The sequence below is a fragment of the Pollachius pollachius genome, assembly GCF_949987615.1.
Source record: "Pollachius pollachius genome assembly, chromosome: 3".
Lineage (NCBI taxonomy): Eukaryota > Metazoa > Chordata > Actinopteri > Gadiformes > Gadidae > Pollachius > Pollachius pollachius.
This window is the reverse complement of record NC_136936.1, coordinates 48,427,950-48,452,418: the sequence shown is the minus strand read 5'-3', so window position 1 is coordinate 48,452,418 and position 24,469 is coordinate 48,427,950. Positions and strand designations below refer to the sequence as shown.

At 52.4% G+C, this 24,469-nt stretch overlaps 1 protein-coding gene across 1 annotated transcript in view; it reads left to right on the top strand.

The window, feature by feature from the left end:
• Positions 1 to 24,469, top strand: part of lrp2a (low density lipoprotein receptor-related protein 2a) — a gene marked incomplete at both ends in the record, with an annotated part of 72,209 nt that overhangs the window by 21,049 nt on the left and 26,691 nt on the right. The window contains 29 exons of the mRNA XM_079732632.1: positions 422 to 547; positions 1,158 to 1,288; positions 1,524 to 1,661; positions 1,991 to 2,272; positions 2,927 to 3,166; positions 3,548 to 3,667; positions 3,971 to 4,087; positions 4,432 to 4,812; positions 5,627 to 5,875; positions 6,911 to 7,122; positions 7,576 to 7,760; positions 8,268 to 8,496; positions 8,653 to 8,830; positions 9,373 to 9,501; positions 10,725 to 10,891; positions 11,423 to 11,566; positions 11,906 to 12,015; positions 12,706 to 12,883; positions 13,421 to 13,634; positions 14,798 to 15,037; positions 15,701 to 15,889; positions 16,319 to 17,239; positions 18,098 to 18,263; positions 18,689 to 18,847; positions 19,362 to 19,651; positions 20,257 to 20,457; positions 21,270 to 21,512; positions 21,822 to 21,947; positions 22,707 to 22,826. Of these exons, the coding sequence (XP_079588758.1) occupies positions 422 to 547; positions 1,158 to 1,288; positions 1,524 to 1,661; positions 1,991 to 2,272; positions 2,927 to 3,166; positions 3,548 to 3,667; positions 3,971 to 4,087; positions 4,432 to 4,812; positions 5,627 to 5,875; positions 6,911 to 7,122; positions 7,576 to 7,760; positions 8,268 to 8,496; positions 8,653 to 8,830; positions 9,373 to 9,501; positions 10,725 to 10,891; positions 11,423 to 11,566; positions 11,906 to 12,015; positions 12,706 to 12,883; positions 13,421 to 13,634; positions 14,798 to 15,037; positions 15,701 to 15,889; positions 16,319 to 17,239; positions 18,098 to 18,263; positions 18,689 to 18,847; positions 19,362 to 19,651; positions 20,257 to 20,457; positions 21,270 to 21,512; positions 21,822 to 21,947; positions 22,707 to 22,826 (6,185 nt within the window). The remainder of the gene's footprint in view (positions 1 to 421; positions 548 to 1,157; positions 1,289 to 1,523; positions 1,662 to 1,990; positions 2,273 to 2,926; positions 3,167 to 3,547; positions 3,668 to 3,970; positions 4,088 to 4,431; positions 4,813 to 5,626; positions 5,876 to 6,910; positions 7,123 to 7,575; positions 7,761 to 8,267; positions 8,497 to 8,652; positions 8,831 to 9,372; positions 9,502 to 10,724; positions 10,892 to 11,422; positions 11,567 to 11,905; positions 12,016 to 12,705; positions 12,884 to 13,420; positions 13,635 to 14,797; positions 15,038 to 15,700; positions 15,890 to 16,318; positions 17,240 to 18,097; positions 18,264 to 18,688; positions 18,848 to 19,361; positions 19,652 to 20,256; positions 20,458 to 21,269; positions 21,513 to 21,821; positions 21,948 to 22,706; positions 22,827 to 24,469) is intronic.

The following is a 24,469-nucleotide window of genomic DNA, read 5'->3' as shown; positions in this document are numbered from 1 at the left end:
TTTCATCCTGTTTGGAGACAACAAGCTAAATGTAAGCTAAACTGGCCCATTTCCACCTGATGGTTTCCGTATTGAATTAGTACGGTAATACCCCGACCATTCATAAAGTGTTCACACAAAACTCACACAAAACCCCCCCAAGCTGACAAGCGCAGTCCGTATTTAGAACAAGTTATTTCCAATGGCTTCAAAGTCGTAAGAACTCTTGGTCCAACAGCCCAGATTAGTCCAGAGCGAAGGTCGGTATTGTGGTGAAAACTAAGTAGCTTCTTTAGCCGGGAAAAGGACATAGAAAGCAGCGCTGCTTAGCAAAATTCTGTCTATCTTCAGCAAAAGTCGGATATTTTATCTATCTAAGAAACACGTAGAATATCACTGACCAGCCATGATAAATGATCCCATTGTCTGTGTTTCTCCACAGGTATATTTTCTGGACAGACTGGTATCGACCGGCTAAGATTATGAGGGCATGGTGTGATGGATCACATGCTCTCTCCATTGTCAACACCACTCTGGGCTGGCCCAACGGACTGGCCATCGACTGGAGGTAAGACCCATGTTCTGGACTCCCAGGGACCCGTCCGTATCCCTCAGGCGTCATTCAGTTCAAATTTAGTTCAACTTTATTTATATATGAATGTTAACATCCAAGGGTTTCATTATGTTATTGCCGCAATTAAGTGCTTGTGGGAGGTAGGGTGTAGGGGATCATGATTGGGATAACATCACTTTGTTAGTCATTCTTCAAGGGCCTAATCCTCTGAGTCTATTAATTAGAGGATTAGTCTGATCAATCAAATTCTCTGAAGTCATTCATTAATTTTTCCGTTCTCCCTCCCTCCCTTTTCATCCCTCTCTACCTCCCCCCCTCTCTCTCCCCCCTCCCTCTCTCCTACCCCCCCTCCCTCTCTCCCACCCCCCTCCCCCCCTCTCCCTCCCACCCCCCCCTCCCTCTCTCCTACCCCCCCTCCCTCTCTCCCTCCCACCCCCCCCCTCCCTCTCTCCCTCCCCCCCTCCCTCTCTCCCACCCCCCCTCCCTCTCTCCCTCCCTCTCTCCCTCCCTCCCTCCCCCTCTCCCTCCCTCTCCCACCCGCCCTCCCTCCCTCCCTTCCTCCCTCTCTCTCTCCCTCCCTCCCTTCCTCCCTCTCTCCCTCCAGTGCCAATCGTCTCTACTGGGTCGATGCCTTTTTCGACAAAATCGAGCACAGCGGCTTCGACGGGCGGACCCGGCAGTCTCTGGGCCGCGTCACCCAGATCTCCCACCCCTTCGGCCTCACCGTCTTCGAAGGTATTCAGTGCGGCTCGCCGTCATTGTCCCGCGATCCGCATGAGCGTCTCCGCCGCTCGCGTTTCATTAGTGCGAGTCATTGTCGAATCCCGCGTCACGCGCCGGTGATTCGAGGTTTGGGGGGGAGGGGGGTGGCGGCGATGACGGAGAGGCTGACATCGGAACCCCCGATAGAGGGTGGGCGATGAGGGACGAGAGTCGTTAAGGTTAAAGTGTCCCCCCCCCCCCCCCCCAGACTATGCATACTTCACCGACTGGCGCCTGGGCGGCATCGTGAGGGTGCGGAAGTCGGACGGCGGGGAGCTGGTGGTGATCCGCAGGGGCATCAGCCACATCATGCACGTCAAGTCCTTCAACTCCCTCACGCAGACCGGTCAGTGGCAACCTCCTCGCTCTCTGGACGCCTTGCACTCGCTGGTCTCTCTCTCGCACGCTCTCTCTCTCTCACCATCTCTCTCTCTCCCTCTGTAACTCTCTCTTTCATTATCTTTCTCCTTAGCTCTCTCTCTCTCTCTCACCTTCTCTCTCACTCTCTCACCATCTTTCGCTCTCTTTCACTATATTTTCCTTTCGGTCTCTCTCTCTCTCTCTCTCTCTCTCTCTCGCTCTTTCTCGTGCTCACTCACCTGTAGCCCTCCCTCCTGCCCGTCCATCACCCCCCTCCCCCTCCTCTCTCCCTCTAATTATCCCGCCTCTCCTCAGGTTCCAACCTCTGCAACCGAGCGACCAACCCCAACGGGGACTGCAGCCACTTCTGCTTCCCGGCGCCGGACTCGGGCCGCGTGTGTGGCTGTCCCTACGGCATGAAGCTGGCGCCCAACCAGCAGGCGTGCCTGGAGGACCCCTCCAACGAGCCCCCCACGCTGCAGTGCGGCGCCAACGCCTTCTCCTGCCTCAACGGCAGATGCGTGCCCAGCGGTTACCGGTGCGACGGCGTGGACGACTGCCACGACAACAGCGACGAGTCCGGCTGTGGCCTTCAAAGTGAACAAACTTTTTGTTGTGGCGTTGTTGTTGTTGCTATCGGTCCGCAGTGAATGGAATACATAAACCATGGTGGACAATCTGTACCCTATGGATGTATTTATGTCAATTATGGCACCCATTGCACCCCTGATCCTCCTCCACTCTGAAGGAGGGAACCCCTACTCTGCGTTCCTTCGCAAGAGTTCTCCCTTGCTAATTAAGGGAGCTTTTTCTCGTCCTCTGGGGGGCTAGGGTCAGGGAGGTCTCATAGATATATGGCCTGTTAAGCCCTTTGAGACTGGACCTGTTATTAAAAACTAGACAAATATCATATAATTGAATTGATTTGAACTGAACACACCTCTCCCCGGTTCCAGACACAATTGCCATAAGGGGCTGACAGTAGTCATGCCCTCTCGCCCACTGGGGGGGGCTAGGGTCAGGAGGGTGTCATAACTATACGGCCTGTTGAGCCCTTTGAGACTGGACCTGTGATTAAGGGCTAGACAAATAAAATTGAAATGAAGTGAAGTGAAGTGAAGTGAAGTGAGATGAAGTGAGATGAAGTAAAGTAAAGTAAAGTAAAATAAAGTGAGATGAAGTGAAGTGAAGTGAAGTGAATTGAATTGAACTGAACTGAACTGTCCTGAACGCCTCTCTCCCCCGTTCCAGACACCACCTGCTCCCCGTCCGCCTTCACCTGCGCCAGCCGGCAGTGCGTCCCGGCGCGCTGGCGCTGCGACGGGCACAGCGACTGCTTCGACGGCAGCGACGAGCGGGACTGCCCCACCCAGACGCCCGGCACCTGCCCCGCGGGGCACTTCACCTGCGGGAACCACCGCTGCGTGCCGCTCACCTGGCGCTGCGACACGGACAACGACTGCGGCGACGGCTCGGACGAGGCCGGCTGCAGTGAGTTTGCGGGGGAATTAGCGTTAGCATTAGCGGTACAACCGTAACCGATGATTGGTCTGTTGGTCCTGTTTTTTAATCACTGATATACATACTTTATATATATTTATACTAAACATACGACATACTATACATGTTTCAGTACCTGAAATAGCTTTGTCATCTATTAATAATAAATAAACAAAGAAGAGAAGAAACGAAGAGCTAGCTTACCGTTAGCATAACGGTATTTTTGATTAATCCATGGTAGAGCTTGTCCAGTTGATAGTAAGGCTACCGGTAGGGAAGGGAGGTAAGGACCCTTACATCCGTCCTTTGTATATTAACTGTGATATATTATAATGTACCAGGTTAGCCTCTGACCGCTGCTTGTGTTGACAGACCTGTCGACCACGTGCCACCCCGAGCAGTTCCAGTGTCCGGACCACCGCTGCATCGCCCCCCTCTACGTCTGCGACGGGGACAGGGACTGTGTGGACGGGGCCGACGAAAAGAACTGCCGTAAGGGGCTGACACTTGTTACTTTTTTCATTCGCTGTAATCTTTGCTTTTTTGTTCTGTTTTCTGAATTGTACAAATGGTAATGTGCCATGGGAGTGCTGGTCGATTGGTGGTCTAACTTTATGCTTTAGGGTGTAAGTGGTTATCAACCTTACTTATTTTGGGAATACTTGAAAGATCTGAGAAGTTAGCTGATCTCCGTAGCTGAGCTTCACTTAAAGATATCGGATGGATCGTTCAACAATTGACATCCATCTGTGAAGCTGTGGAGCTCACCACCGCCTTGTTTCCTTTCTGCCTCAGTCTACAACTGCACGGCCGGCGAGTTCAAGTGTGCCAACGGCCATCAGTGCGTCAACTCGTTCTACCGCTGTGACGGTGTCTCCGACTGCAACGACCGCTCCGACGAGGCCGGCTGTCGTAAGTGATGACGATTTTTACCAGCCACTCGTATTGTGATTATAATGCATACCAATTACTGTGATACCTTTAGTCTTTCGTTATCAAGCAGATACCGTCATCTAAAGTTCGATGTTAATGTGTCCACATGTTTTAGATACATGTTATTTTGAAACTAGAGCAAGTGTATCAATTTGCTCTAGGATGCGCACAGATTACTATGCGGGAATCGAACCCAGAACCTTTTGTCCAGGACTCTAATTCCCAGCGCACCGGGTAAAAAACAAAGTTCAGGACGCTTTAGCATCCTAATCGCCGACCCCTGACCCCTGACCCCTGACCCCTGACCTCTGACCTCTCCCCAGCCACACGGCCCCCTGGCATGTGCCACCACGAGACGGAGTTCCAGTGCCAGGCGGACGGGGGCTGCGTGCCGGCCACCTGGGAGTGCGACGGCCACCCCGACTGCGAGGACGGCTCGGACGAGCACCACGCCTGCCCGCCGCGCACCTGCCCCGCCTCCCTCCACCGCTGCGACAACGGCAACTGCGTGCTGCTCAGCTGGCTCTGCGACGGCGACAACGACTGCCGGGACATGAGCGACGAGCGCGACTGCCCCACGCCGCCCTTCCGCTGCCCCGGCTGGCAGTGGCAGTGCCCGGGGCACAGCGTGTGCGTCAACCTGACCCGGGTCTGCGACAACACGCCCGACTGCCCGAACGGTGCAGACGAGTCGCCGCTCTGCAGTAAGTGTCCCGTCCCGCCGCCGGCTCGTGGGCCTGGGGCAGACGCTTCGCCTTCTTGACGTGGTTGGGAGAAATCGCACCGCACACGTTTGTGTCGTTGTCCTGTGTCTCACTCAGTTCTGTAAACTTCTCAATTGAACAGACGATGTGATTTAACTTTATGATGTTCATTTTCATTGGTTCGATGATCGCTCTCTAATTGTTTCCAGATTAATTACACACACAATTTCACACCAGAAACATGTACTGTCTTGTCTTGTTTTGTCCTAAATGTGTGTTTCACTTGTTTCTTCAAAATCGGCCATGTCTGTGTGTGTGTGTGCTTGATTTGCCCTGTAATAACCTGACAATGATCTGTGATTCTCCCTCTCCTCCCCTCCTTTCTGCTCTCAGACGAGCCTTTACCAGGTAGGAACACAACCTCAATCATCCAAAGCTCTCCTACCTAGCCTTGATTACCCCTCCTCTCACCCAGAACCTGATTTAGTACTGATAGAAGCACTGTTGTTCTTACTTGATCTGCAGATATTGATAGAAAGTAGTTGGCATAGGATGGTTAAGGCTGAAATTGAACTTGTTAACATGCAGTAGTCTTCAACCTGCAGTTCCAAAGTAATACTTTGGAATTGGATATTTTAATGATTAATAACCCTGTAGCAAACTTAATTTTCTAGTTTAGTTACAGATAATACGATGTTTACCGAGCGTGATATATAACAAAGACAAACAATGCCATCCAGGTCATTAAAGACCTGTGCTTTTCACACACAGTCCTCTCCTCCTTGTAACTCATCCTCATCTCTCCTCTCCTCAGACCAGGAGAGCTGCTCGGACAACAACGCCGGCTGCACCCACGGGTGTATCCAGGGCCCTTTCGGCGCCCAGTGCACCTGCCCCCTGGGCTACCAGCTGAGCAACGACTCCAAGACGTGCGAGGACCTGGACGAGTGCGACCCGCCCGGCCTGTGCAGCCAGAGCTGCTTCAACGAGAGAGGCTCGTTCCGCTGCAGCTGTCTGGACGGCTACACCCTGGAGGGGGACCAGCGCACCTGCAAGGCCTCAGGTGAGGGGGGGACGGATGGACGCTGAGGCTGAGGCTGAATCCTGGGCAGTAAAGGCCTTTGGTTCCACGTCGATGCAACGCAATGACCAAGCAGACGCTGAACCTGTTATGGTTTTGCGCCTCATGCGCGTGGACGTTAGGGGTCTGTAAACCGCCTTGCGTTTCATCGACGTCCCACCATAACTCTACCATTACTCAGCAGGTAGGAGGCAAGCTCGACCAGAGGTTGAAGCATGATAGCCCAAATCCTCCTGGGTTCTCTATGTGCCTCCCCTGAAAGGCTGGCTGTAGTGTTGCACCGCTGGCATGGTGTGTGAGTGCGCTGGTTGCCAAAGTGTTTGAACGGCCGCGGTGGCAGGGGGACATCTCTTCATCAATGTATTCTGTTACCGTGCAACCAAAGGACAGGATAAATAATAACATAACTAGTTAATGCAATGATGATGATGCCATGGTGACATGCTGTCCGAATACCGCCCGGGACATGAAAGACACGGACGGGAGTGCGGTCGACCCCAAGCGCACCTCCTCGGCCATCTTTCAGCCATGCGGGGTGTAAGCGGTCGGCTTGAATGACCACCGAGGGCCCCCCAAGAATTCCCCCCTGACACATTCCTTTCTTCTCCCCCCCCCCCCCCCCGACCCCTGCCCCCCAACACCCCCTCCCCCCGTTCTCTCTCTCCACACTGCTCTGATTTCCCCGAGATAAGACAAATAACATTTATGTCAGTCACTGGCTGTCGCTGGCGTAATTAGGGCATTATCAGCCACAAAGGGGCTGTTTTGTGGGGAGCGTGGCCCTACATGAGCCCCCCTACCCCGCAGATAACCTCGTTGACAGCCCCCGTAACACAATAGCGCCATTTATTCAGATGAACACGCAGCACATTCCGCGCCCGCCGCCACGGCGACTCAAGTAGCGTCTCTTATCGATCCCGATCTGCCTTGTTGTCGTATCGTTGCCCGGGGCGATACGGAACACGCGACCGGCGCTTTTAATTTGAAAGTGGATGTTGGGGGTTTCCCCTTTTACAGACTCCCGCCAGGCCTTCCTGCTGGTGGCCAGCCGCAACCAGATCGTCCAGGACGACATCAGCAGCCAGCCCAACGTCATCGCCTCGCTGGTCCGGGACGGGCGCAACATCGTGGCGCTGGACTGGGACTCGGTCAGCGACCGCGTGTTCTGGTCCGACACGAGCCAGGACCGCATCTGGAGCGCCAACCGGAACGGCAGCGACAGGACCGTGGTGAGTCACGGTTAACAAAGCACAGACCTTTTTATTATTACTATAGTATATAGTATTAATATATTCTTCTTCTTCTTCTTCTTCTTCTTCTTCTTCTTCTTCTCCCTCTTCTTGTTTTTCTTCTTCTTCCTCTTCTTCTCCTCCTCATAGTAATTATAGTACTTTATATTATCACTATTTAGCATTAAATCATAGTTTTAGCCGATCTGTCTTACGGTGACTCAGATTCAGATTTCATTCATTCTCATTCATTTCTCATCTTGTTAAAGTACGCCTACAGGTTGTGGACATCAGGGATCGAACCCAGTGTCTTTCGGTCGCGTGTCCAACGCCCTAACATAAAAGTAGCGTTCCGCTCGGAACGGACGTCATTACGCAGTGTCTTTTCTCTGAGCATCACACACCACAACCCATTTGTGTGAAGGTCACTGAGAACAAGTCTCTCACGGACAGATATTTGACAGCGGGGTGACGGTGACAGAGAGCCTGGCCGTGGACTGGGTGGGCCGCAACCTGTACTGGACCGACTACGTGCTGGAGACCATCGAGGTGTCCAAGCTGGACGGGTCCCACCGCGCCGTGCTGGTCAGCCAGAACGTCACCAACCCCCGAGGCCTGGTGCTGGACCCCAGAGAAAGGTCGGGGATTGGGGTCCATTTTGTGCTTCACCGTGTGTGGGCTTTGTTTACGTTTCTGGCAGGCAGCGAGGGCTAACAGTCAAGCTCTGGTTGTTCTATTGTATTCTATTGTACTCCGTTCTATCCTATTTACAGCATGCAATGTCTTTCATTGACTGTTCTGTTTTGTGTTGTCGGTCTGTTCTTTTATTTAATGCTGTGAATCGTGGTTCTCACTGCGGTTTTCATTGACCTAAGCTGTGTAATAATCATACATCCAATTTATATATTGCTTTTCTAAATACTCAAAGACGCTTTACAGAGTGGACACAAAATGAAATCATTGAATAAGAACGTATATTAGTACAAAGATTTAAAAAAAAAAGGAGGAAGGGGGGAGAAGGGAAAGAGGTTATGTGGTGAAAGCGACCTTAAAGAGGTGGGTTTAGTGTGGCGCCGTCGTCAGTGGTCAGCGGTTGTTTTTAAAGGCGCTCTGCAAACCGACTGACCGGGCTCGTTCTACCGCAGTGCCCACCTCATGTTCTGGACGGACTGGGGCCGGAACCCGACCATCGAGCGTGCCAGCATGGATGGGAAACTGCGTCTCAGCATCGTGAGAACCAAGCTGTACTGGCCCAACGGACTCACCATCGACTACCCCAACAGCCTGCTGTACTTTGCCGATGCATACTTGGACTTTATCGACTACTGTGACTACGACGGCAACAACAGGAAGCAAGTCCTGGCCAGTGACCTGGTGAGTGCGCTACAGACCCCATCTCATCACACAACACTGCATCAGTATATACCAAAGATTAGGCACATGCACAGTATGTTTTCAACATGACCTTGTTTGGCCGGGACTGTAATGAGTGAAATGTGCTTTTTTTCTTCTGCTGCTCTCTATGAAAAGGTACTGCAACATCCCCACGCAATTACCATTTTTGAGGATTTTGTGTATTGGACCGACAGATACGTCAACCGAGTGATCCGAGCCCACAAGTGGCATGGGGAGAACCAGACAGTGATGCTCTACAACCTGCCTCAGCCCATGGGCCTGGTGGCAGTGCACCCAGCCCGGCAACCCGCAGGTAGGGGCAGGGAACCGGGTCGCGCTACGCATCCTTAGCTCGGGAGTTAGCGTACAGTGAGGTCAGCTTGTACACTGGAACTTAGTCAAGTGTTGAGAAGAGGGACAAGGGACGGTAAATACAAGCATTTACAATCAATCCTAAAGATGGATACTAACTGGGGATGTGTGTGTGTGTCTGCGCTTGCATGTGTGTGTCTGTGTCTGTGTCTGTGTCCGCATGCGTGTGTCTGTGTGTCTTTGTGTCTGTGTGCGTGTGCGTGTCCGCATGCGTGTGTCCGTGTGTCTGTGTGTGTGCGTGTCTGTGTCTGTGTGTGTGTTTGTGTCTGTGTGATTGTGGGTGTGTGCGTGTCTGTCTGTGTGAATGTGTGTGTGTGTGTCTGTCTGTGTGTGTGTGTGTCTGTGTGAATGTGTGCGTGTCTGTCTGTGTGTGTGCGTGTCTGTCTGTGTGTGTGGCTGTGTCTGTGTGAATGTGTGTGTCTGTGTCTGTGTCCGCATGCGTGTGTGTGTGTGTGTCTGTCTGTCTGTGTGTGCCTCCTGCAGGTGTTAACCACTGCGCGGGAAGCCCATGCACTCACATCTGCCTTCTGTCGGCCGTGGGGCCGTCCTTCTACGGCTGCGCCTGCCCCTCTGGCTGGACGCTGGCCGCCGACCACGTCACCTGCGCCCGAGGTAGGCCCTCGTCGGAGCCCTGGAGACCCCCCCCTTCCCCCCAGGGTGATGAGACAGGAAGCGGGGGGTCAGATGGGGAAGATTGATCTAGGAAGCAACGTGGCCTCCCTTCAACAGGGGGCACGACTTTTAACATTTTACCAATTGTAATATTTACATGAACAAACTTAAATTACAAGAACAAACGCATTACAGGAAACCGTGTCAGACAGGTGACCCAGTCTGACACTAGTGCGGTGGAAGGCCATTTAAGCGGCATCAGATTTAAAGCCGACGCTGAACTGATCTCAAAGAAAGGCGATTGTTTCCTTTTTGTTTTTGAGGTGTTTTTAACTGTATGTTAATGAGTTGATTAAGTGAAACGGGAATGAGCTTGGTTTGGTAGTCACATAGTAGACTCACTCACCGTTGAAGGGTTTGATTCTGCTTTAGTTCCCGCTGCTAAGTAGAAAGAACCACACAGACCTTTCAAGGTTCCTGGGAGACAATGGACCTTTAATCTAAAGTCTCTGTTGGGCCAGCGGCTGAACCTGTCTCTAGTTTCACCGCCTCTAAGCCAAGCAGAACGCATTCTGTTACCCCCAGGCCAGTTCTTATCTCAGACTGAAAATCCCTCTCTGGGCTCCCATGTATGTATAACCTTTGATGGCCGAGCTAATCACATTGACACACATTGTCCCAGAATCACACCAGGCGACGCTGTACCTCAGAGTGGACCGCTCTGCTCTGTCCTCCTGGGTCAAACAAAAGGCCGCTACTGAGAGACAGAGATAGAACGTGCAACGAGGGTTCTAGTGCTGGATCCTCGTCTGAGAGAGAGAGAGCATTGTTCTAGAAGGGATCTGCATCTCACAGGGTCACTTCCGGTTCAGGATGTGTCATCCAAAAGCTGTTCTCTAGAGCTCTGAGACACATCTGAGGAAGGTTCATGTCTCACCCTGAAGCCTGAAGAAGTCTCTGTACCCATGTTTTATTGTTGTCATTACACGGGCATTGGCTCTCAACAACAACATGGGTAAGAATCCCAAGCCACAAACAGACAAGGCATGTAGGCATACAAATATATGTTTTATTAAAATACTTGTGAAAAAAAAATGTGGCCATGACACCATTCCCTTAGTCCCTTGCTGCCCGCCCACTAACGGCCCGCGCCCCACAGTTTGAGAACCCCAGTACTCCCTGTCTCACCAGTGTAACGTGACGTGTGTGTGTGTGGGTTGCAGTGGAAGACCCCTTCCTGGTGGTGGTGAGGGACAGCATCATCTACGGAATCTCCCTGAACCCGGACGACAAGAGCAACGACGCCATGGTCCCCGTGGCGGGCCTGCACAACGGCTACGACGTGGACTTTGACCACAGTGACCACACCGTCTACTGGGTGGAGCACCCAGTAAGTCCCGACCACTCACAGACCCACGCAGAACTAGAATAGGGTGAAACTGAAACTGAGATGGATGTGTATGTATGCATGTTGTGTATGTATGGATGTGTATGTATGCACATATATATTTTCTTTTAACAATTACATTTATTTATGCAGTACCTACTCAAAATGAGTCACATTCTACCATGATATTAAAGATAGTGTTTAGCTTTTATCACTCCTCTGGATTATTAGAAATTCGAGTCGGAATTGTACCATACCTCAAATTGTGTGCATCACCAAACAACGATGGAGTCATGTTTTGGCATGATTGACTAATATATAATCAATCTTTGAGTCCTAATGTGCATGTTATTCCTTAGGAATAACCAGTTTCTCTCTGGAGTTTCTTTCTACTTGTAGATATTTATTTGGTACATTTGATTTGATGTATCATGCAATAGTTCTGATAGTAATGAAGCATAAAGCGTTGATAGGTCCTTACCCGACTCTGCAGAGGAACAAGACATTCAGGGGTCTCTCTGACTGTGTCTCCAGGGGGAGATCCACAGAGTGAGGTCTGATGGGACCAACAGGACAGAGTTTGCCCCGGCTGCCATCCTGGGATCCCCTGTGGGTCTGGCCCTGGATTGGATCTCTGAGAACCTCTACTACACCAACCCGTCCGTCCAGGCCATCGAGGTTAGGGACCCCCCTGCTAAGACTGTCTGGTTAAAGCAGGCACAAACACAAGAGATGTCTAATAAAACGTAATTAGAAATAATGATTAACAAAACACATAGTTTACCACATTGCACACATCTAACCTGTGACACTTAAATCTTCGCTTTTTGTTACTTGAAGTTAATATTAATATTTCTCTGTTGATATTGGAAACGCACAATGATATTAAAACCCTGTAAAGCTGCATAGTGTGTGTGTTCACACTGGACATAGCAGGGCTTCTCCATTAGCCGGCCTGTGTCTTCATACTCTCCCTTCCTGTGCCGGTTCCCCTGGTTTCTCTTCATGCCCGAGCAGGTTCTGAAGCTGAGAGGGGAGATCCAGTACCGGAAGACCCTCATCACAAACAACGGCCTCCCGACCGGCGCTGGCACGCCCGTTGGGATCGCAGTGGACCCGGCCCGGGGGTAAGGTCCATTAACCAGGGAGCTGGCCTGGAACCGCGGACCTCCCCCCCTTCTCTACCTGGGACTGCCTGGTTAACCCTGACCCCCTCAGTATCCCAGACCCCCTCGCTATTAGTGCCTCCTCCCCATCCTACCTCAGACCCCCTCTGTGCTTGGGATTTCTCACTAGGGTTAGAAGGACTCTCTCTCGCCAGCCGAGTCAGCGTGAAATGACACATCAATTCCCATGTGCCCTGTTGTCTCGTGCTAACCCCTCCAGTTAGAGGAAACATTTTCTCAGGAAAATTAAAAAAATCAATCTGCAAATATTAGATATTTTTACAATACAATTAGGAAGCTACTTTTGCATTGGGGGGCAGGATAGTGTAATGGCTACGCTAGGTTGTACGACTCCCTAAACTTAAGGTACTGGGTTAAATCCCCAATATCCGCAACTTACCTGTAGGCCTCCTGCTCGAGCAAAACGCCCTCCCCCCTACCCTCTCCTTAATAACAGGTATCTGAATGCACTATTTCCCTTTTGAAAAAATGGCTGCTAAAAGCGATTAAACAGTAAAACAGCATAAAATGCTGTACCTTTCCTAAAGTCCTCACTGGAGTACAGCTCTGACCGGCTGGTGTCCCCTCTGGGATACCTGACCTTTATTAGGTCCATGGGCCTAACGTGGGCGCGCTGTGTCTGTCCGTCAGGAGGCTGTACTGGACCGACCAGGGGACGGAGAGCGGCATCCCCTCCAAGGTGGCGGCGGCGGACATGGACGGCTCCAACCCCGTGGTGCTGTTCACCACCAGCCTGGAGCACGTGGAGTTCCTGACGCTGGACCTGCAGGAGAACAAGCTGTACTGGGCGGTCACCGGCACCGGCCTGGTGGGGCCCGCTCCTCTACTCAATTCAATTCTATTCTATTAGTTAAGCCCTTAATCACCGTTACAGTCTCAAAGGGCTTAACAGGCGAAATATCTATGATAAAACCTTCGCATGCTTTACATAGGTCATAGCTCTTCTTTTATACCTTCTATGGTTATTTGGTTTATTTTAAATTGAATGTACATTTTGTGTACTGTATAAATATTTTTTTAACAATTGCATCACATTTACATTGACAGTTAGGGCATTTAGCAGACGCTTTTATCCAAAGCAGCTTGTGATAAGTACATTTGTCAGAAGAAATAGGCAGAGTCTAGTATTTATCCTACTGAGCCTACTCAAACTGAGTCACATGTGTACCATGATATTACAGATATATTGTTTGGTATTTTTCCATGTTTTACATTTATTGCATTTTATCGCGTCTCAGTATAATAAGAAAAAATCTGAATTGTAGAATACTTTTGTCATGATTGACCAATAAATAATGAAACTTTGAGTCCTAACAATAGCCGTCTGTCCCCCGTCCCCCGACAGATCGAGCGCGGGGACCCGGATGGCACTAACCGCATCACCATGGTGACGGGCCTGTCCCACCCGTGGGGCGTGGCCATCCACGAGAACTACCTGTACTTCACCGACCGCGACTTCGAGGTGATCGAGCGCGTGGACAAGGCCTCGGGCGCCAACAAGGTGGTGCTCAGGGACAACGTGTCGGGACTGAGGGGGCTGAAGGTGCACCATCGAGAGAGTGAGTACCCAGGAGAGTGAGGCGTCATCGAGAGAGTGAGTACCCAGGAGAGTGAGGCGTCATAGAGAGAGAGTGAGGCGTCATAGAGAGAGTGAGTACCCAGGAGAGTGAGGCGTCATAGAGAGAGTGAGTACCCAGGAGAGTGAGGCGTCATAGAGAGAGTGAGTATTCAGGAGAGTGAGGCGTCATAGAGAGAGAGTGAGTACTCAGGAGAGTGAGGCGTCATAGAGAGAGAGTGAGTACCCAGGAGAGTGAGGCGTCATAGAGAGAGAGTGAGTACCCAGGAGAGTGAGGGTTCACCATCAAGAGAGTGAGGACCCAGGAGAGTGAGGCGTCATAGAGAGAGAGTCAGTAACCAGGCGAGTGAGGCATCATAGAGAGAGAGTGAGTACCCAGGAGAGTGAGGCGGCATAGATAGAGTGAGTACCCAGGAGAGTGAGGGTTCACCATCAAGAGAGTGAGTACCCAGGAGAGTGAGGCGTCATAGAGAGAGTGAGTACCCAGGAGAATGAGGGTTCACCATCAAGAAAGTGAGTACCCAGGAGAGTGAGGCGTCATAGAGAGAGTGAGTACCCAGGAGAATGAGGCGTCATAGAGAGAGTGAGGACCATCGAGAGAGTTGAGTACCCATGAGAGTGAGGCGTCATAGAGAGAGTGAGGACCATCGAGAGAGTGAGGCGTCATAGAGAGAGTGAGTACCCTGGAGAGTGTAGTTTCATAGAGAGAGTGAGTACCCAGGAGGGCGAGGTGTCATCGAGAGAGTGAGTACCCAGGAGAGTGTAGTGCTATCGAGAGAGTGAGTACCGTGGGAGAGTGTAACGCACCATAGAGAGAGAGAGAGTACTCTCTTGAACCTTACCTGCCCTGTACTGTCTAACCCCTACCTGATCCTAAATGCCATGATTCCTAATTCACTGTAAGTCCGCTAATGTGTTAATGAGCTAAATCAGGAATTCCCAAACACACAAGCAATCAGACCCAGCTATGTAGGTACTTTTGGACCCATTACATATTTAACTCAGAAAATAAACCTGATATTTTCTTCACCATGTCAAAAAAGTGACAACGTTTCAAACGATAAATTCAAAGCTAAAATGCCCGAAATCCCAAATGCATGGTTAATCAACCAGTTCACCGTCATCTCTTTTCTGCCAATGGCTCAGCTTCTGCGGGGACGTCCAACGGCTGCAGCAGCAACGTGGGGGCGTGCGAGCAGCTCTGCCTGCCGCGGCCCGGGGGCCTGTATAGCTGCGCCTGTGCCACGGGTTTCAAACTCAACGCCGACAACCGGACGTGCGCCCCCTACCAGTCGTACGCCGTCATCTCCACGCTGTCGGCCATCAAGGGCTTCAGCCTGGAGGGGGAGGACCACTCGGAGACCATGGTGCCTGTAGCCGGGAGAGGTGGGTGCTGGAGGAGGCGTCTGTCTCGATTATCTCTTTCTCCCTCTCTCTCTCTCTTTATCTCTGTCTCTCTGTCTCTCTCTCTCTGTCTTTCTCCCTCTCTGTCTTTGACTCTCTCTCTCTCGCTCTCTCTCTCTCTCTCTCGCTCTCTCACGATCTCTCCCCCCCTCCTATCTCTCTCTCCCTCTCCATCTCTCTCCCCTTCCCTCCATCTCTCTCTCTCTCCTTCTATCTCTGCCTTTTCCTCTCTCTCTCTCTCTCCCCCCCTCCTATCTCTTGCTCCCTCTCCATCTCTCTCCCCTTCCCTCCATCTCTCTCTCTCCTTCTATCTCTTCCTTTTCCTCTCTCTCTCTCTCTCTCTCCCCCCCTCCTATCTCTCTATCCCTCTCCATCTCTCTCCCCTTCCCTCCATCTCTCTCTCTCCTTCTATCTCTTCCTTTTCCTTTCTCTCTCTCCCCCTCCGAGTCCTTCTAACTCTCTTATCCTCTCGCTATAACACTCAGAAGGTTTGTTGTAAAAGAATCCTGACAGATAAGTGTGAGGGACATGTTGTTCGTGAGTTAAGGTTTCCCCTGTTCAAAAGCTTTCTGTTAAAAAACAGACCCCTGTGTGTGGTTGGTGAGATGCGTCACTGTCTCTAAGCGCGCTGCGTGTGCCTCGCAGGTCGCAACGCCCTGCACATCGACGTGCACATGGCCTCGGGCTTCATCTACTGGTGCGACTTCAGCAGCACCGTGGCGTCGCAGAACGGCGTGCGACGCATCAAGCCCGACGGCTCCGGGTTCGACGGGGTCGTCACCACGGGGATCGGACGCAACGGGATACGAGGCATCGCCGTCGACTGGGCTTCAGGTACCAGAAGGAATATATTTGTTCTCATGGAGATTGGAAACCTGTTACTGCTCATTTTTCTGGGATTGTCGACAAAGGAACAGTAATTAATGTCAAGGCAAATTTTGCATGTTTTTAGTGATTGTCCCAGTATACACATGTTTATGGCAACGACTTTTACATATTCAGCCTAAAATCATTAATGATATTGTTTAACTTTTAGTCTTCATTGCCCTTCAATTATATATGGTTCTGCTCACCGTATATGTTAAATGATATATATTTGATGATTATTTTTTACCATGCTTAATGAATCACGAAATTAACTCCATGGCCATGCCATACAGTCCATTTAGAGATTAATTCAGCATGGCCATTGAGTTCATTTAGTGATTCATTAAGCATGGAGCTTGGAGTTTACCCAGCAACCTAACCAGACCTCATCTCCAGGGAACCTGTACTTCACCAACGCCTTCCTGATGGAGACCTACGTGGAGGTGCTCCACCTCAACACCACCTTCCGCCGGGTGCTGCTGAAGACCACGGTGGACATGCCGCGCCACATCGTGGTGGACCCCCGGAACCGCTTCCTCTTCTGGGCCGACTACGGCCAGACCCCCAAGATCGAGCGCGCCCTCCTGGACGGCACCAACCGCACCGTGCTGGTGTCGTCCGGCATCATGACCCCCCGGGGGCTGGCCCTGGACCGGCAGAGCGGCTACGTGTACTGGGTGGACGACTCGCTGGACATGATCGCCCGCGTCAGCCCCCAGGGCGGCGACACCGAGATCGTCCGCTACGGCAGCCGCTACCCCACGCCCTACGGCATCACCGTGTTCGAGGGCAGCATCATCTGGGTGGACCGCAACCTGAAGAAGGTGTTCCGCGCCAGCAAGGAGCCCGGCGCCACCGACCCGCCTGCCGTCCTCCGGGACAACGTCAACATGCTGCGGGACGTGGCCATCTTCGACGGGCGCGCCCAGCCCGGTTCCGCCCAGCAGCTCGGCCACAACCCCTGCATGGACGACAACGGCGGCTGCGCCCACCTCTGCTTCGCCCTGCCGGGGTCCCCGGGGAAGAGGTGCGGCTGCGCCTTCGGGGACCTGGGCGCCGACGGCCGGGGCTGCGCGGTCTCCCGGGACGACTACCTGGTGTTCACCACCGAGACCACGGTGCAGAGCCTGAGGCTGGACCCCGACGACCACGCCCCGCCCTTCCCCGCCGTGGCCGTGCCCCGCACCTCGGTGGCGCTGGACTTCGACCTCACGGACCGCAGGATCTACTTCACGCAGAGCTCCGGCGTGGGGCTCAGCAGGATCAGCTACGTCAGCCTGGCCTCCCCCAACGCCCCGCCCGTCGTGGTGGCCTCAGGTACGCGCCGATGTCTGCTGTTGTGTTGTCATGAAGGAATGCTTATTGCAGCGGTGTCCGTTGCTTCCCTAGCCTGGTCCTACCAGAGTCTCGTACTTCATTTCATTTGCACAGAGAGTCTGGACCTACTCAATTGACAAACGTTAACTCACTTGAAGGCGGGTGTGTGTTGAAGTTTAAAACTATTGGATCTGCCCAGTGCCACTCTGGATCTGCCATAACCAATCGCTAACGTTTGGCCGGGAATCACGTTGCGCGCAGGCTGTAAACAAACCAAACACCGTGCGTGAAGATGTCCGCCAACGAGAGCTGACTTTAACGTCATTGTTCTCAGCCACTCCCTCTGTTCGCTGATTGGACGCAGAAAATTTGGACAGAGAAAAACCCACTAACATACCGCAGACCCAGACGTAGTACTTAAGGGAAATTAAAACTGAGCGGAAGTACTTAGGCGGGCGGAGCCAGGCTATTGCTTCCCTGCACCGAGGTTGCTTTTACTGGGCTCCTCCGAATTCAGGACACAGGGTTTAGAAACTGACCAGATATGTAAAGGAGATCTCGTACATGGCAGCATGAGTCATCTGCTGAATGTGTTCATCAGACTCAAACCCTGCTATTGCAGGGTTTGAGTCTGATGAATACATTCAGCAGATGACTGATTGTGCCTGATTGTGTCAGGGTGATGGCTGGCTTTACCTGTGCCCACTGATTACTCAATGCACCACAGGTGTGCCGCCTCACCCAGGTGAGGCTGCTTGAACCAGCCATCCACGACACACCATCCACACTTATGTTCCTACACACTGTGTAGTCGTTATCCCAATGCTGATGCTTCTATGTTTGTATTTCTATGACCAGACCTCGGCGCTCCGGACGGGATCGCCTATGACTGGATCAACGCGAGGATCTACTTCAGCGACTACGTCAACCAGAGCATCAGCTCCATGGAGGTGGACGGCTCCCAGAGGACGGTCGTCGCGCACGTGACCCGCCCCCGCGCCATCATGCTAGACCCCTGCAGAGGGTGAGCCCAACACACCATCATCGATACACCGCCGTCAATCATCTTCTCGGTTGACATGGCAACACGTGTCTCTCTCATCCGCCAGTGTTATGAAGCTCAGCCATAAGAGTAGCGTAGACGGGCGGCATGTGGCTCAGAGGGTAGAGCGGGAAGGCTAGTTCGATCCCGGGCTCCTCCTAGCTGAGTGTCGAGGTGTCCCTGAGCAAGGCACCTCACCCCACCTGCCCCCGACGAGCTGGCTGTCGCCTTGCGTGTTTGACACCGCCGTCGTTGTGTGAATGTGTGCATAAATGGGTGAAAGTTAGGCATTATTGTACAGCACTTTGAGGGGCCACTGGTTAGAAACGCACTCTATGAATGCAGTCCTTTTACCATTTGTGTTATGAGTATCAAACAGGGTGTTAAAGGTTGTTGCTCCTTCACAGGTACATGTATTGGACCGATTGGGGGACCAACGCGAAGATTGAGCGGGCGACGCTGGGCGGTAACTTCCGGACGGACGTCGTGAACAGCAGCCTGGTGTGGCCCAACGGCCTGACCCTGGACTACGAGGAGCAGCGGCTGTACTGGGCCGACGCCAGCCTGTAAGACCTTAGAGAAGACGGACGTTTTGCTGCAACGAAAAACACACCAAATAGTAGACCTGTATACTGATGTATATATCGGCTTTTTGCTTATCACAGATATATCGGTATCAGATATTTGTTTGCAAATGTATGCACTGATATGAAATGGTGTCGATTTATAATGTAATTACCTATTTATAAATCTTAATAAAGGTTAGTAGCTCACATTAAATGTTTTAATGTGATGTTGCTGGGGCCCGAGGCATTTCTGGAGGGTGAGCATTGAATCCAAAGTGGTGTTCTACCCCCAGGATACCACGATCTATATACATTGAATAACGGACAATATTTCAATATTTATCAAAAATGGCCGATATATCAACAGTTGAAATATCGGCCTATATATAGATATCTGAATCTTTTGGCACATAAAATCCAGTATCGGTTGGGCTCTACCAAATAGCAGCATCTTTTGTCCAATGCTAACGCTAAAGCTAACTAGCTGTTTAACGCGCTCCTCTTCCCCCATCAGACAGAAGATTGAGCGCTCGTCGCTCACGGGGGACAACCGCGAGGTCATCGTCAGCACGGCCATCTACCCGTTCGCCATGACGATGTTTGACCAGCATATCTACTGGACGGACTGGAACACGCGGAGCATCTACCGCGCCAACAAGCACGACGGCTCGGGCCAGACGGTGATGGTCCAGAACCTTCCGACGCGGCCAATGGACATCCAGGTGCTGGCCGGCAGGAAGCAGCAGCGGTGTGACAGCCCCTGTCAGCAGTTCAACGGAGGCTGCAGCCACATCTGTACCCCAGGTAGGCTACATACAGCTCAACACTCACTACTCTAGGGTACAGTAACCCAGGTACTCTAACCACAGCCTAACACAGTACCCATCTGTACCCCAGGTACTCTACACAGAGTCTAACACAACTGTACCCCAGGTACACTACACAGAGTCTAACACACCTGTACTCCAGGTACACTACACAGAGTCTAACACATCTGTACACCAGGTACATTACACAGAGTCTAACACATCTGTACACCAGGTACATTACACAGAGTCTAAAACATCTGTACCCCAGGTAGCCTAAACAGCCTGCCACTGTACCCCAGGTAGCCTACAAACAGCTCAACACTCACTACTCTAGGGTACAGTACCCCAGTTGGGCTTTTTTATTTTTTTTATATAAAACGTGTCGTTTTATGACCTTCAGTGGTTCAGATACTTCACGTTTGGCACTGATGCTTATTGTGTAGAATGTTCAAACCCAAAGTCCGGTCTAAAAGGTTTCCTCCGAACAGCCAAAGTGATGGCTGTTGCGTAGTTGAGTCGGTGTCATTCCATTCCATATCTCCTTCGGTCTCCGCACGGTCGCTCATCCTCCCTCTCCCCGTTCGGTCGGCTCTCCCCCAGGACCCAACGGCGCCGAGTGCCAGTGCCCGTCCGAGGGCCGCTGGTACCTGGCCGACAACAAGCACTGTATCCCTGACAACGGGACGCGCTGCCAGGCCGGCCAGTTCGCCTGCATGAACGGCCGCTGCATCCGGGCCCAGTGGAAGTGTGACAACGACAACGACTGCGGGGACGGCAGCGACGAGCTGGAGCGAGTCTGTGGTAGGGGGACTGGTGTCCGGACTGCCATGTGTAGGACCGCTTGTGTCCACCGTCCCATGTCTCCTCTGGTCCAGTCAAGTCAGTTTCTATAGCCCTTAATCATAATTACAGTCTCAAAGGGTGTGACAGGCCATATATTTATGAAAAGAAAATATGACTTGACTTGACTTGACTTGTTGAACTGATGTTATCTCCTCTCTTCTTCCTGTGTTTTTCTTTGCATGTGCAGTCTTTAAAGGGGTGATATAATGCCACCAAGTGTGAGTGTGGTTAACCGTTGCCCCAACCCTCTCCCTAAGGCACAGGAAAAGGCAGATTTTCCATCAGCTGGTGATGACTTATCACACTCAGACCTGGTGGCATAATATCCGCCCTTTCATTTCTCCTTGGGTGTTGATCATTGATCCTCTGGTTGCCAGTATACGGTTCTGTCTTTTCCCCTCTGATTCCATGTTCTCCACCTTAACAACACTAACCTTTCCTCCTGTTTCTGTTTCTCCCGCTTTAACACACGGATGCAGGATCCAAGGGGGATTACGAAGTTCTCGGTGTGTTTCTCCTCATTGATTGAAAGTTCTCTCCTCTCATTCTGCTGTTTCCCGCTCCTTAACTTACCTCGTTACTAACCAACCAATCACTGTCTTTGTACTTCAAACGCAGCCCCGCAAATGGCGGCATTTATCGCCCTGTCAGGTAAAGCCAGAATCCACGGTATCAAACGTGCGATGGTGTATCCTAACACCCCGCCACACCTTTTTTCCAAACCCGCCCTGTGTCATCATCTTCTCTCCTTTCTTCTGATTGGCCGACAGCGTTCCACACCTGCGAGCCCACGGTGTTCACCTGCAGTAACGGCCGTTGCGTTCCGTACCACTACCGCTGCGACCACTACGACGACTGCGGCGACAGCAGCGACGAGACGGCGTGCCAGTTCAGGCCCTGCAACGCCGACACCGAGTTCGCCTGCAACAACGGCCGCTGCGTCTCCCACGACTTCGTGTGCAACGGCATCAACAACTGCTACGACAACGGCAGCTCGGACGAGCAGAACTGCCGTGGGTCCCCCTGTTTGTTGTTGTTGTTGTTGTTGTTGTTGTTGTTGTGAATGTTGTGGTTTTGTTGTTGTGTTTTTTTCTTTTGTGTTTATGGTTGTTGAGCTAGTTTTGTTGTGTATTTTTGTTGTGTTCATTATGGTTGAGGTGGTTTTGTTGTGTGTATTTTTGTTGTTGTTGTTGTGATGTGTGTTGTTGTTGTTGTGTGTGTTTCTGTTGTAAGGCCATACAATCGTACAAAAAAACAACACAATCCTGTGAGTAAACATGTTAGTCCTGTTAGTGACATGGTGTTGTGCTCTGTGTCCCCAGCCGATAGGACCTGTCCCCCTGACCACACCAAGTGTGAGACCACCAACATCTGCATCCCACGCTCCTACCTGTGTGACGGAGACAACGACTGTGGGGACATGAGCGACGAGAGCCCCACACACTGTAGTACGTTTCATACACGCACGCATGCACACACACACACGCACGCACATGTTACACACTTGCCATTAATAGGCCTGCTCCGAAGCACAAGTGCCATTAATGCGTATTCAAGATCAAAGATCTGTGAAAACAAGTCACCACAGCAGAAGCTTTTCAGTACTAAAACAATTAGGATACAACTTGAAAGAGTTTTCGAAGCAGGATAAATAGTGTTAAGTCTTTCCACCCCAAGCCTGCTTTAAGACTTCTGCAGCCGTACCAAAGCAAAGTGACCTAATGTGTTCTCAATCCCTCCTTCTCTCTCTCCCTCCTTCCCTCCCCCTCTCCATCCTCTTTCCCCCTTCCCCCCCTCCCTCCCTCCCTCCTCTCTCCCCCCTCTCTCCCTCCCTCCTCTCTCCCCCCTCTCTCCCTCCCTCCTCTCTCCCCCCTCTCCCCTCCCTCCCTCCCTCCCTCCCTCCCCCCCTCTCTCCTCCCTCCCTCCCTCCCCCCCTCTCTCCTCCCCCCCTCTCTCCTCCCTCCCTCCCTCCCTCCCTCTACCCTCCCCCTCTCCCCTCCCCCCCTCCCTCCCTCCCTCTCCCCTCCCTCCCTCCCTCCCTCCCTCCCTCCCCCCCTCTCTCCTCCCTCTCTCCCTCCCTCTCTCCCTCCCTCCCTCTCCCCTCCCCCCCTCCCTCCCTCCCTCCCTCCCTCCCCCCCTCTCTCCTCCCTCCCTCTCTTCTCCCTCCCTCCCTCTCTCCTCCCTCCCTCCCTCCCTCCCCCCTCCAGCTACGTCCACCTGCTCGGGGACTGAGTTCCGGTGTGAGGGCGGCCGCTGCATCCCGTCTCACTGGTACTGCGACGGGGGGAGAGACTGTGCAGACGGCTCTGATGAGCCCTCCACTTGCAGTGAGTGTCGCACGCCCCCGCTTTCTCTTTCTTTCTCTGTCTGTATGTGTGTGTCTCTCTCTCTCTGTCTCTGTCTCTGTCTCTGTCTCTGTCTCTGTCTCTGTCTCTGTCTCTCTGTCTATGTTTCTGTTTCTCTCTCACACTGTTGGTCTCTGTCTGTCTCTCTCTCTTTGTCATTGTCTCTCTCTGTCTCTCTCTCTGTGAGTGTCACTGATGATGATGATGATGGTGATGACAGTCCCTCTTTGTCCACCACTACCCCCCCACCCCCCTTCTCTATTATCAGCTGTGGGGGTCTCTAAATGGGTGTGTGCGTCTGCATCTGTGCCCCACCCCACTTCTTTGGAGCAGCATGAGTGATGTCTTGTTGGGAGGGTGGGGGGAGGGGGATGGGTGTAGGGTGGGGGGAGGGGGATGGGTGTAGGGTGGGGGGAGGGGGATGGGTGTAGGGTGGGGGGGGTTTCGCCGGTGTAGCGGCTTTGTTGGTGCGGTGGTCTGCCAGGCCTCCTATTGTCTGCCACATTCCTCCGTGGTGACACCCATCACAACCAGCCCTCACCCCCCTCACCCCCTCCCTCACCCCCTCCCTCACGCCTCACCCACAGACCCCCCCCCCCCCTCCCCCAACCCCACCACCAAGCCCCCAGCTCATCTCTCCCCCTCCAGCCCCACCCCGAGTCTCCTCTCCTCCTCCCGTGCCAAACAGCCCCTCCCCCCTCCTCCTTTGTACCCCCCCCCCCCCCCCCCCCCCCCCCCCCCCACCCCCCGGGGGTTAGTGAGGCTCGCTCCGCTCCCTTTGTCCCGCCGCCTCACCATGCAGGGGAATCTGGCGTTGCCATGACGATCCCTCAGGCCGGCCGGTGACGTACCCCGGGTCCGGGATGTCATTCAGGGAACTATCAAAGCACTGGGGGGGGATTGGGATTGGGAGGGGAAAGTATGTCACACTTGAAAACGTCCAACCCCAGGTCTCCGGAGGCCTGCTTTGTAGATCTTGGGTTATGGTCCCGGGACAGAGCCAGGGTGTGTGTTGTGCGTTGGTCTGAGGACGTCATGTGTTGTGCGTTGGTCTGATGACGTCATGTTGTGCGTTGGTCTGATGACGTCATGTTGTACGTCGGTCTGATGACGTCCATTGTGCGTTGGTCTGATGACGTCCATTGTGCTTTGGTCTGATGACATCATGTTATGCGTTGGACTGATGAGCTCGTGTGTTGTGCGTTGGTCTCCTCCCGTGTTGTGTGTTGGTCTGATGACGTCATGTGTTGTGTGTTGGTCTGATGTCATTGTGTGTTGCCCCGTGTCTTGCGTTGCACTGAGGACGTCATGTGTTGTGCGTTGGTCTGATGACGTCATGTGTTGTGCGTTGGTCTGATGTCATTGTGTGTTGCCCCGTGTCTTGCGTTGCACTGAGGACGTCATGTGTTGTGCGTTGGTCTGATGACATCATGTGTTGTGCGTTGGTCTGATGACTTCATGTTGTGCGTTGGTCTGATAACGTCATGTGTTGTGCGTTGGTCTGATGATGAATGTTGGGCATTGGTCTGATGACGTCATGTTGTGCGGTGGTCTGATGACGTCATGTTGTGCGTTGGTCTGATGACGTCATGTTGTGCGTTGGCCTGATGACGTCGTGTTCTCTC